This window comes from Balaenoptera acutorostrata, chromosome X (genome assembly GCF_949987535.1).
Source record: "Balaenoptera acutorostrata chromosome X, mBalAcu1.1, whole genome shotgun sequence".
Classification (NCBI taxonomy): domain Eukaryota; kingdom Metazoa; phylum Chordata; class Mammalia; order Artiodactyla; family Balaenopteridae; genus Balaenoptera; species Balaenoptera acutorostrata.
Genome location: NC_080085.1, coordinates 48143650 through 48156769, shown reverse-complemented (window position 1 = coordinate 48156769; position 13120 = coordinate 48143650). Strand labels below are relative to the sequence as shown.

General features: G+C 35.6%; 1 protein-coding gene and 1 non-coding gene across 2 annotated transcripts in view; one reads left to right on the top strand and one right to left on the bottom strand.

Moving 5' to 3' along the window:
- Positions 1-13120, bottom strand: part of WNK3 (WNK lysine deficient protein kinase 3) — a 156960-nt gene that overhangs the window by 130144 nt on the left and 13696 nt on the right. The window contains exon 2 of the mRNA XM_057538051.1: positions 8414-9068. Within this exon, the coding sequence (XP_057394034.1) occupies positions 8414-8950 (537 nt within the window). The 5' untranslated portion in view covers positions 8951-9068. The remainder of the gene's footprint in view (positions 1-8413; positions 9069-13120) is intronic.
- Positions 106-173, top strand: LOC114238366 (small nucleolar RNA SNORD52). Its single transcript, XR_003623758.1, has one exon. It is a non-coding gene; the product is annotated as a small nucleolar RNA SNORD52 (small nucleolar RNA).

Here is a 13120-nt window from a genome sequence, read left to right as displayed (position 1 = left end):
CTGTTCCTCAGAGCCCCCAAGCCAGAGAGTGTCCTTAAATGACACCATTAACTAGTACCCTTTGAGCTTCAGCAGTTAAGTTTAATGTTAAGAACCTTATTTTACAGGAATGATGATTTCTCAGACTAGAGTCTCTGACGCTGGTTCTGAAGCCCAAAATTAAGTTCTAACTCATTTGGGGGGAAAAAAAGAATCTTATTTTAAACAGTGTCCATTTAAGAAATCATTTGTTGTAAAATGGTTAAAAACATGAAAGAGTGATCTGCTCAAATAAGTAATGAGGAGGAAATTCTTAAATCATCTATGTAAGTGTTTTATATATACAATTGATGGACTATAAATCCTTACTCTACCCCTTTGGGAAAGTTACTTAATGTATCTAAACCTCACTTCTACCACCTGAAAACTAATCATCCCTACCTCATATAACTATTGCAAGGTTAAATAAAATATTCAAATTAAGTACCTGCATAAGTACTCAATTAATACTAATTTTGATAAATGCAAAAGTGTATGACACCATTATTAATAACTTAAGATATACTAAAGTTCCTCAATGACAAATTTCCCCGATTGTTGGGTTTTCAGAAACTTAAGAGTCATACTTAAGAAGAGACCACATAAAACTAAGAGGTAATTCCAATTAATAAATGTAGAAGGAATGTGGGAAATAGGAAATAACCATTAGAACACCAGAGTAATACTTATTACAGGAAAAATACACCAATGGATGCCAAAATAATAAGGGAAAGTTTGAGGAGAAACAGATATTTGCATAGTCTCAAAGTATCTATTCCCAAGATATTTATTAATCTACAAAGGGAAAATATTAATTTACAATAAAGAATACCTACCAGGGGCTTCCCCGGTGGCGCAGTGGTTGAGAATCTGCCTGCCAATGCAGGGGACACGGGTTCGAGCCCTAGTCCGGGAAGATCCCACATGCCGCGGAGCAACTAGGCCCGTGAGCCACAACTACTGAGCCTGCGCGACTGGAGCCTGTGCTCCGCAATAAGAGAGGCCGCGATACTGAGAGGCCCGCGCACCGCGATGAAGAGTGGCCCCCGCTTGCCGCAACTAGAGAATGCCCTCGCACAGAAACGAAGACCCAACACAGCCAAAAATAAATAAATAAATAAATAAATAAAATTTAAAATAATACAGACATACATTAAAAAAAAAAAAAGAATACCTATCAGACACCACCCTAACCAAATGATGAAGGTTATCATAACTAGTAATCCATATCGACATCATGTACCCCCTGCTATGATGCACTGAGAAGGGTACATCATTTCTATGGTATTCTTGCCAAAATTTACAGCCTAAATCTAATCATGTGAAAACATACGACAAACCCAAATTAAGGAACACGCTACAAACTAACTGAGCAGTACTCATTAAAAGTTCAAGATCATGAAAAAAAAAGAAAAAAAAGTTCAAGATCATGAAAAACAAAGATTGAAGAACTGTCACAGATTGGAAGAGACTAAAGGGACATAACTACATGCAATGTGGGATCCTGAACTGGATCATACCATTGAAAAAAGAACACCAGTAGGAAAACTGGTGAAATCCAAACAAGTTCTGTACTTTAGTTAATAGTACTGTAGTAATACTAATTTCTTAAGTTTTGATAAATGTTCTCTGATTAAAATATTAGCATAAGGGAAAATTGAGTGAAGGACATACAGGAACTTCTATACTATCTTTGCAACTATTCTGTTAGTAGCAAATTATCTCAAAATAAAAAAGAAAACTAAGTAGTAAAGGAGTAGTATCCATGTTGCTTGCTATTCCCAACCCTACCATTTCTTTCAAACAAATCTATATTTAACAGCCCTTTTTCATCTTTTCACTAATTCCAATCTCCAAGCCTTCTTCTTACTGACTATAAACTCCCTCTACTGTAAGCTTTATGAAAATGGTGCCTGTGTCTGCTTTTTATCCCCATTACGTCCCTAGCACTTAGCACAGTTCTGGTACACTGTAGGTACTGAATATTTATTTGTTGAATGAATGAACAAATGAATGAATGATAGCTATGTGTACTGTATTCATTTCCTATTGCTGCTATAACAAATTACCACAAATTTAGTGGCTTAAAACAACACAAATTTATTATCTTCCAATTGTAGAGATCAAAAATCCAAATGAGTCTCTCTCAACTAAAATCAAGGTGTTGGCAAGGCTGTGTTCCTTCTGTACGCTCTAGGGAAGAATCTGTTTCCTTGCCTTTCCCAGCTTTTAGAGGTTGCCCACATTCCTATCACTCCAACCTCAGCTTCCATGGTCAGATCTCCTTCTGACTAATGGCCATCCTTCCTCTCAAAAGGACCCTTGTGGGACTTCCCTGGTGGTCCAGTGGTAAAGAATCCGCCTTCCAATGCAGGGGACGTGGGTTCGATCCCTGGTCGGGGAACTAAGATGATCCCACATGCTGCAGGGCAACTAAGCCTGTGCAGCACAACTACTGAGCTCGCGCACGTCAACGAGAGAGCCCACGTGCCACAAACTACAGAGCCCACACACCCTGGAGCCTGCACACCACAAACTACAGAGCCCACACACCCTGGAGCCCATGCGCCACAACTAGAGAGAGAAAAACCCGCACATCACAACTAAAGAGAAGCCTGCACGGCGCAACGAAAGATCCCGCATGCCGCAACTAAGACCCAACGCAGCCAAATAAATAAATAAATATTTTTTTAAAAAAAGGATCCTTGTGATTACACTGGGCCTACCCAGATAATCCAGGATAATCTACCTATCACAAGACCTTTAATTTAATTGTAGCTGCAAAATCCATTTTGCAATGTTACATAACATATTTATAGGTTCCAGGGATTAGGACATGAACATCTTTGGGGCGCAATTATTCATTCAGCCAACTAGATGTATCAATTTGTTATCTATCAAGCAGATAGTTAGCTCAAAACTAACTCATTGAACTAACTGGGGAAATTAATGGTATTTCCCAGACCAAGCCTGTCTCCTGCCACTCTCACCCTTTGTCACTTTATGAAAACATCTGTCTTTGGTTTATACTTAATAAAGTTATGTGACTAGCTTTTAAACAAAGAAACTAGAACATATATAGTTAAGCAATTTTTATCCCTCCTCCCTTCGATGTAATCATTCTTTGCCTATGAGAGTATTGCACTTTGAGGGCTGGGTCTGATGAAGACAGTGGGAAATTAAAACTGAATAACACTATTTAGGGTGTGCTTATATGTAATGAAGCATTTTCTTGTGTAGCTCTAACAGAATCTGGAATCAATTCCAAGAGGGTCATAACAAAAATATTTTAAGAGCAAAAATATCCCAGAGTGAATACTTTAGACAACAATATTTATTCAGAAACAGAAATTCTAGCATATATTTTTAATTACTTTTTCCTTTATTGGAAATTCAGCTATTTTCACATTATTATCTAATTCTAATTTCACAATTAAATGTAGGTCTGCCTAAAAATATACTTCTCCCCAAAGTGTTTTTATTTGATAAATGAAAATAAAACAGAAACAAGTTCCTCCACAATTTTGATAAGATACTTTAGGCATGGAAGTACAGATCTTTAAACTGTTACTTCTACTGCATTGCTTGTAATATATTCACTACCATAAACAAAGTGTATTAGAATGCTCACTCAACACATCAACTTGCTACAGTCAACTATGTCTTTTTTTAAATCTTTCTTTTCAGTGCCATTTTTGGTTCAGTTCAGAGACTATAGCTGACTTGTTAGACGTCTAGCTGTTAGATGTTACTTAAAGAAGGCCTGTTTAATTACCTTGAAAGGCATACAATCACAGAATTGACCCCACAGTGAAGCTTATTACAAGCACACTCAAATACATTTTAGAAACAGTCAAATAAAAAAAAATTATATATCTATGATGTTCCTTCAATTGGAAAATAGCATTATATGAAAACTCAGTTCCATCAAGAAAACAAATGACAAGCATGCTAGCGGAAGTAAAGCAAAAACTGGTTGTGTTTCCATATGTAAAAGCAAGGTGTTGTTGATTTTCATGTTGTTAGTGTAGGAGAAAACTATTACAAACTCTTGTGACTGACTCCTTCTAAAAGTTACAAAACAGGTCTTTTAGTAACATGTGACCAGGTCTTTCAACATCATGAACTAAAAGTCTTCTAAATAAAACATATGACTGACAGCCCTCACTCACAACAAATTACCAATTTACCAAGCAATTACCAAGTAATTTACAAGTTCTTTACAAAGAACAAGAGGTTCTTCCCAATAATGCATTAAAAAATCAAATTATAGAAACCATAAAATATGACAAACTGTTGAAATGCAAATGTTTATAGCCAAATCCTAAATCTGACCCACATCATCAAAGGATTTGTTTGTTTTTAACAACCTCCAAGTCAAATATCAGCAGTAAAATCTGTCTCTCCTGGTTCTTTGCACTGCCCTAAAGTCCATGTATTCTAAATAAATGGATATGAGGCTTTTAAGAATTGTTACACAAGGCTCAAATATCTACAATAGGGGGAAATGCCATCAAGAGAAAAAGGTATAAAAACCTTTTTTTGAGCTGTGAATTTCAAATCAAACATGCAAAAATAAAATTTTAAGAAAGAAAAGAACTGCCAAATTTCAGGGGAGAAGATTAAGAGGTGGTGTGTATGCAATAAAATAATAGTTTACATATTTTAATGATGTTAATAAATAGAAAATATATGTCAAACTGATAACAAAAGTATAGACACACCAATTTTATATATTATACACACACATATATATAAACAAAGGTTGGGAAAGAATCAAGAATAATTTAAACATTTAAACTGCTCACTGGGATGTTTTTCAACAAAATTGTTTAATTGTATAATAAAGAGTAAGACTTTACAGAAAAAATATGAGAAATTGTACATTATAAACTGTATACTACTCACAGGAAAGTAATTAAAAGATGATGCCCTTATCCTTCTGGGATTCTAAATAAGTTAGTTTTTCCTAATTCCAAATATGCAGAAAGTGACATGAGATCCAAAAATTGTATCAACTAAGTCCACTAATTCCGACATTCCTTTCAGAATAGAAGATTGCAATTGTTGTTCTTTGTATAAATTAAAATGTACTTTATTTCTGTAAATTAAAATTTACAACATTTGCTCCACATGAGAGATCCCCAAATCTGGCTATATATCCAATTACCTGGAGAACTTTTAAAAGTGAGTTCCTGTGGGGAATTCCCTGGCGGTCCAGTGGTTAGGACTCTGAGCTTCCACTGCAGGGGCCACAGGTTCAATCCCTGGTTGGGGAACTAAGATCCCTCAAGCTGCACAGTGTGACCAAAAAATAATAATAATAAAATAAAACTTCATAAAAAATATAAATAAATAAATAATAAAAGTAAGTTCCTGGGGCTTCCCTGGTGGCACAGCGGTTAAGAATCCGCTTGCCAATGCAGGGGACACGGGTTTGAGCCCTGGTCCGGGAAGACCCCACATGCCATGGAGCAACTAAGCCCGTGTGCCACAACTACTGAGCCTGCGCTCTAGAGCCCGCGAGCCACAACTCCTGAAGCCCGCGCACCTAGAGCCCGTGCTCTGCAACAAGAGAAGCCACCGCAATGAGAAGACCGCACACCACAAGGAAGAGTAGCCCCCCTGCTCACCACAACTAGAGCCCGCGCGCAGCAATGAAGACTCAGCACAGCCAAAATTAATTAATTAATTAATTAATTTCTTAAAAAAAGTAAGTTCCTGGGCCTCACCTCCTGAAGATTCTGATTTAGAAAGTTTGGAGTGGATGCCAGGAATCAGTATATATGATATAATATAAAGCTCATGTTGGTATATTAAGGGAATTCCTCCTCTGATTCAGCTAGCTCTTGGAATTAGTCCCTTATTTCAGTGCTTTTCAAGCTCTACTGTGCATACAAATCACCTGCAGATGTTACTAAGAGGTAGACTCTGATTCAATAGTCTGGGATGAGGCCTAGGAACCTGCGGCTCCAAGTTCCCAGGTGATGTCCATGCTACTGGTCCAGAGACTACACTTGGAGTAGTAAGACCTTATGGGATCTTTCAACCTTTCCACAGGTGAATAATAGAAGGTATTCCCCTAGGCAGTTCCTACCACTAAAATATTTTCAAGTTTTACCTAAACATTCTTTAGCATAGCTAGAGTACACAATTGGCAAAATACTTGACATATCTTCACTATGTGTCCTACTACCAAGTGAATGGAAATTACCTCCCCCATTTACAAACAGAGTATCACTAAAAGATGAGTGTTACTGCAGTCAAAAGATTTATAAGATAAATAAGTACTAGAGATGTAATGTACAACATGCTAAAGATAACACTACTACTGTATGTTATCTATGAAAATTATTAAGGGAGTAAATCCCAAGGGTTCTCATCACAAGGAAAAAATATTTTTTTCTATTTAATTTTGTATCTATTTGAGACGATGTTCACTAAACTTACTGTGATAATCATTTCATGATGTATTTAAGTCAAATCATTATGCTGTACACCTTAAACTTATGCAGTGTTGTATGTCAATTATATCGCAATAAAACTGGAAGAAAAAAAGCAAACGACAATAGCAACAACAACAAAGGACCAGATAGTAAATATTTTACATTTTGTGGTCTCCACCCCCCAAAAAAAGATGAGTGTTACTGAAATCACAATGCAGAGATTAAATTAAAATTTACATAATTTTCAATATATATATGCAAGGATATTGATCACAACCATGGTTATAATAGTGAAATATCGGAGAAAAATCTAGAAGTCCAACAATAGAGAACTGATTAAATAACTTATAAGGGCAGCTATTAAAAATAATGATGTAAATCTACAATTACCAGTAATGAAAAGATGTCCATGATAAGTTAAAAAAAAAGTTTTGTTCAAACCTTATAGTATGATTCCATGGGGGTTGCATACAGTCATATATACATTTATGCAAAAGAAAGAGTCCATAAAGATATATACTGAAATGTTTAAAGCATCCTCAAAGTAGTATAATTTCAGGTGATCTTAATGTTTGTTTACTCGCAGTATCTAATATTCCTACTGTGACACAGACCTTAAAATAAAATTCTTAAAGGGTAAAAAGGGGGTAAGAAGAAAACCAAGCAAACCCCACACAGCACACGCACACATCTTTCAAGAACTACTAGAATGGCTTGACTGCTAGGTAACTTGCATTCCAAAGAGTCGTCAAGGGACTTCCTACACTGGAAGCACTTTGAAAGCTTGTTAAAATTGCAGTCTTGCATCCCACCCCAGACTTACAGAAGAATCTCAGTCTCTGACAATAGTCTCCTGAATCTGCATACAAAGCAAACACTGACAGAGTAAGTGTTTTGAAACAAAAGGAGAGTAAAGTTTTTAAAAAAACAGAAAAAAGCAGAGTAAAGTTTTGAAACAAAAGGCTTCCTAGAAATGCAGGGACCAAGACTAAATTTCAACCTATCTAAATGGCAATCTACAGCAAATTCAGAAGGCGTGAAATCATGGTACATACATACACACCCACACACAGAGACCACTGGAATCTGAACAACAAAAAAACCTGTACTTAGTGATTGGCTTTATTTAATCTTAATTTTAAGCATCTCTTGTGAACACTGACCATTTCCCATGAGCTGGCTGAAGTCACAAAGGTTTTCCTTATGTTTAACCTACATCTGTCTGAAACTATTCCTATTATAACCCTTTCTATGATGTTCTGTCTCCATTTAGTCCTTCATTATTTACAAGTACCATATAAACATTTATTATGGAAATAAATATCTAGGTAATTCAACTATTCTTATGATGCTTTCACTTCTCCTTCCTAAACAACATTCCAGTTGACTAAGCTCAGTAGATTCTGGTGATTATTTCTTCCAGAGATCCTCTCTGAGGTAAACTCAAAGGCATGGAGAGGAGTTTATATTACTAGAAGCCCTCAAAGAAACAAGAAAACCATTTCCTGTTCTGAAAACCAACACATGAACCCCCAAAAGTTTGTTGAAAGAAAAAGAGAGATGGGAAATATCATACTGCATATATCCCTAACATATCACACTCTCAAATATTTAGCATAACAATCAACTCATAAGGCATACATTTACTAAAAGTTTTCAAAATGAGACATTAAGAGTTTCGGGAATTTCCTAAGGGTAATGAATTAGGAGCATTTCCCCAAAGAAAGGCAGAATAGACTTTTTCCTTTAAAACAGAGGGGAAAACAACAGGAAAAAAAAAGTTTGGCGTGAGCTCCTAAGAGGATCTAAGAAAGGAGCATAATTTCAGGGATGTGGGGACAAGTCCTTCGTTTTATTTTAATCCATGATACATTTTAATACTGGATCACTCAGAAGCCCAGGCCAGCTAAAACTGGAATTTATTAAAACCAAGAAGATTGTATACGCACCTGCAGCTCACACCAAGCAACCTCAACCCATGTTTCAGTGTCCAGTCCTTTATATACTGTTTTAAATGCTCCTCTTCCCAGCTCTATGTCAAATTTCAGGAACCTGCCACTAGGGGAAGTAGCTACAGCCTTCATTTCTGCTTCTTCTTCCATTTCCTTTTCATTTTTCTCCTTGAAACAATCTTTTGAGGATTCTGACATTCCCTTTGAACATTGCTCGTATTTAACTTCTTGTCTGCCTCTTAGCACATTTGTAGGAAGCTTTTCTACTCTTGGAATATTTGTTGCAGTCTTTATTCTCTCATCTTTGGAGGAAGATTCAGCAACTTTGTCATCTTCTGCCATCTCAACACTCTTTCGAAAGAATCTCTTCCTTTCTATAGTTTCTCCAGAAGCACAGAAGGTACTGTTTTTCTCCTTTAGTCTAGCTTCCACTGTCAAAGTTGCTGCAACCTGACGAACTCTGTTTTCCAATGAAACTCCATCAGGTTTCTCAGAATCTTCTGTGCTAGCTGGCTCCCCTGAATCAGTATCCATTGTAATTAAGGTTGGCACTAATATTTTTCCTGTTCCACTCTTCAGTCCAGTTGCATCTCAGGTATCAGAATTATCAGAATAGACTTCCTTTTCTGTGGTCATATGTTTCCATAGCAACCTGAAGGGGAAAAAAGGATATATTAAAATCACCCCACAAAGGAAATCATTAAGGAGAAAAGTCACCTGTTTAATCCCTTTTTTCTTAATAAGAAGTTTGTTCTTTTTTCTGTCCAATCTTAGCAACCAGCAGACTCCAGGGACTGTGTCTTATCTTGTTTACCACTGTAGTCCTCAGTGCTTAGCAGACTACTTGGCATATAGCTCAATAAGTCTTCATATTGCATGAATGTTGGTTAGCAATCTAGTTCTCAGACCCTTCTATCAATCCATCATATTTTTTTTCCCAAGGGGCTTAAAATTCTTTCAATCAACTTTCTCAGGTATAATTGTCATACAGTAAATTACATGTGTTTAAAATGTACAGTTTGATAAATTTTGACACAGATGTACACCTCTGAAACCATCTCCAAAATCAAGACAATGAACATATGCTTCTCCACCAAGAGCTCTTACTCCTGTCCCTTTGTAATTCCTCTAAGTAGTCCATTATCTGGATATATCATAATTTGTTTATTTATTCACCTCTTGATGACATTTGGGTTGAATTTCACTTATGGACTATTATGAATAAGGTTGCTATGAAGATCTGTGTACAAATCTTTACATGGACATATACTCTCATTTATCTTGAGAAAGTACCTAAGAGTGGAATGGCTGTATCAGAAAATGTATGCTTAACCTTTAAAGAAACTGCCATCTGTTTTTCAAGGTGGTTGTATCATTTTGCATTCCCAGGAGTGGTACAGAAGAATTCCAGTTCCTCCATATCTTCATCAGTACTCTACACTGCCAAATCAATATACTTTGAAAGTCAATAAGACTAGTATTACCTGCAAATGAGAAAAGGTAATTAACAATGCCTCACTTAGGTAGAGAATTTTTTCTTTAACTTATTTTGACATAATTTTGGACTTGGAAAAAGACCTGCAAGAATATACAAAGAATTTAGTATACCCTTCACTCACATCCCCAAATGTTAACATTTTAGATTGGACATTTTTAAGTAAGAATAACTCTATTCAAAAAAAAAAGAATAACTCTATTCACTTAACTAAAGGTAACTTATCCAGAAACCTCAAAAGCAAAGATCCATAAGTAAGACAAAAGGATTGCTAAGCAGACAAAAATAGGTAAAAATCAGAGAATTTAAGTAGGAAAAAGCCTTCAAAATTTTTTAACTGCAGAACCTCTTTTAAAAAATGGAATCCTACTCAGAATCCTAATGTAAAAATAGAGGGGAAAGTAGTGCTGCTTTGGTATAATAACTTTAATTATAATGTCTGGTCACCTGGTTTCCCAAACTATAGAATAAGAAGCAGCAAAGTAGAGAAATGGGGAAATGAGTGTTCCTTCAGTCTTTTAAAAACCAACCCTAAGACAAAAAATATTACTAGAGACAAAGAAGGACATTTTATAAGCATGGAGAGATTAATTCACCAGGACAATATAACAATTATAAACATATACACATCTAACAACAGAGCCCCAAATACATTAAATAAAAACTGACAAAACTGAAGAGAGAAATAAACAATTCAGTAATAACAGTAGATGTTAATACCCCATTCTCAATAATGGGGAGAAAAATGAGACAGAAAACGAGCAAGAATCTGGAAAACTTGACCAATACTATCAATCAACTTGACCTAACTGCCATCTATAGAACACTCCACCCAGCAAGAACAAAATATACATTCTTTTCAAGCACACATGGAAAAATCTCGAGAATAGATCATGTACTATGCAATGAAATAAATCTCAATAAATTTAAAAGGATTGAAACCAAAGTATGCTCTCCTACTACAAAAGAATTAAATTAGAAATGAACAGAAAAGGGTAAGGGTATATAGATCAATGAAATAGCACTGAGAGTCTAGAAGTAAACCTTAACATTTATGGTCAATTGATTTTCAACAGAGAGGCCAAGACAATTCAATGGGAAAAGAACAGTCTTTCAACAAAAGGTACTGGGACAACTGGATATCCACATACAAAAGAATGAAGTTGGACTCCTACCTCACACCATACAAGAAATGAACTCAAAGTGGAACATGGACTAAAACTATAAAACTCTTAGAAGAAAACATTAAAGTAAATTCTAGTGCCTCTGGGTTATGCAATGGTTTCCTAAGTACAATAGCAGAAGTACAAGTGATAAAAGAGAAAATTGAGAAGCTGGACCTCAACAAAATTTAAAACTTTTGTGCTTCAAAGGATGCCATCAAGGAAGTGAAAAGTGAAAAGGCTGGGAGAAAATATGTGCAAATCATATACCTGAAAGGGGACTGGTATTCAGAATATATAAAGAATTCCAACAATTCAATAATGCAAAGATAAATAATCCAATGGGCTAAAGATCTGAATAGGCATTTCTCTAAAGAAGATATACAAGTGGCCAATAAACACATGAAAAGATGTTCCACATCGTTACTCATTAGAGAAATACAAATCATAATCACAAATACTACTCCATACCCATGAGGATGGTTACAATAAAAAAGACAAGACAGTAACAAGTGATGGTGAGGATATGGAGAAAATAGACCCCTAATACATTGCTGGTGGGAATGTACAATAGAACACAGTCTGGCAGTTCCTCAACAAGTTTAACATAGAGTTACCATATGAATACCATCTACCCAAGAGAAATGAAAACTTATGTCCACACAAAAACTTATACACAAGTGTTCATAGAAGTACTAGTCACAATAGCCAAAAGGTGGAAACAATCCAAATGTCTAACAACAGTTGGATAAACAAAATGTGTTATATCCATGCAATACAATATTATTCAGCAATAAAAAGAAATGAGGTATTGATACATGCTACAATAAGGATGAACCTTGATAACATTATGCTATGTGAAAGAAGCCAAAGGAAAGACCACGTACTGTATGGTTACATTTATATGAAATGTCTAGAATATGCAAATCTATAGAGACAGAAAATAGATTATTTGTTGCCTTGGGCTGTGGTGTAGGAATAGGACTGACTGCAAACTGGCACAAGAAATATTTTGGGGGTGATGAAAATGTTCTAAAATTAGATTGTAATCAAGGTTATACAACTCTATAAATTTGCTAAAAATCACTGGCATTTATATTGGTGAATTTTATGATATATAAATTATATCTCAATAAAATATGATGTCCTTAAGCATCTTAAAATATTGTGACTAAAATCAAAGCCATCATAATATCAAATATGCCTTTTTAAAACTATACTCTCTACCTCCCTCACCACCACCACCACCCCATTCTGTCCACTCTCCTTATCTTCTGCCTGGATTCCTAGGTTGAGAATCATTAGTCTGAAGAGAAAAGACCTGACAACAATAAAATGTAATAGCTGGTGGCCTAAGGGTAAACAATGAATAAGAAAAACAAATTTTAACAAAACAGGCAAAGAACTTCACTAAGCACAGTATATCTGGGGCCTTTTCATCATGGATCCAATAGCTTCTTGACCATAAAACAGAGTTTCACAACTCAGGCTTTGGAGTGGGAGAAACCTGGAATCAATCATGGTTCTGCCTCTCACTCCTCAGAGATTTGGGGCAAATTACTTAACCTCATTCATTTTTTATTTCATTTGTGAAATCTCACAGGAATAATATGAAAATAAAATGGTAATATACATGTAAAGTACTTAGCACAGTGCCTGGCACAATATAATAATCAATAAATGGAAGCTTTTATTTCTTACCTCTTAATAACCCCTAAGGGCAGCACTATACTAAAGCGCTATACAACAACACTCAAGAAAACATTAAATGATTTTTCAGGAGACTATTTAGTAAAGCTGAAAAGTATATAATACATTCTTTTAAAGTTTTCCAGTAAGAAACCATGGTGGCATTGCTAAAGGGGTATGCTTCAGTGACCAGGGTATCTCTACTATACTAAGCAGTGCAGAAACATAGCTCAGTAAAATAGTCCACAAAAATCAGGCCTCAAACCTGAAGTCTCTACTGAGTTCAACGGCTATGTATCATAACCCATGTGTGACCATTATTTCCTTCATAAAATGATAACACATTGACTTAAGCCC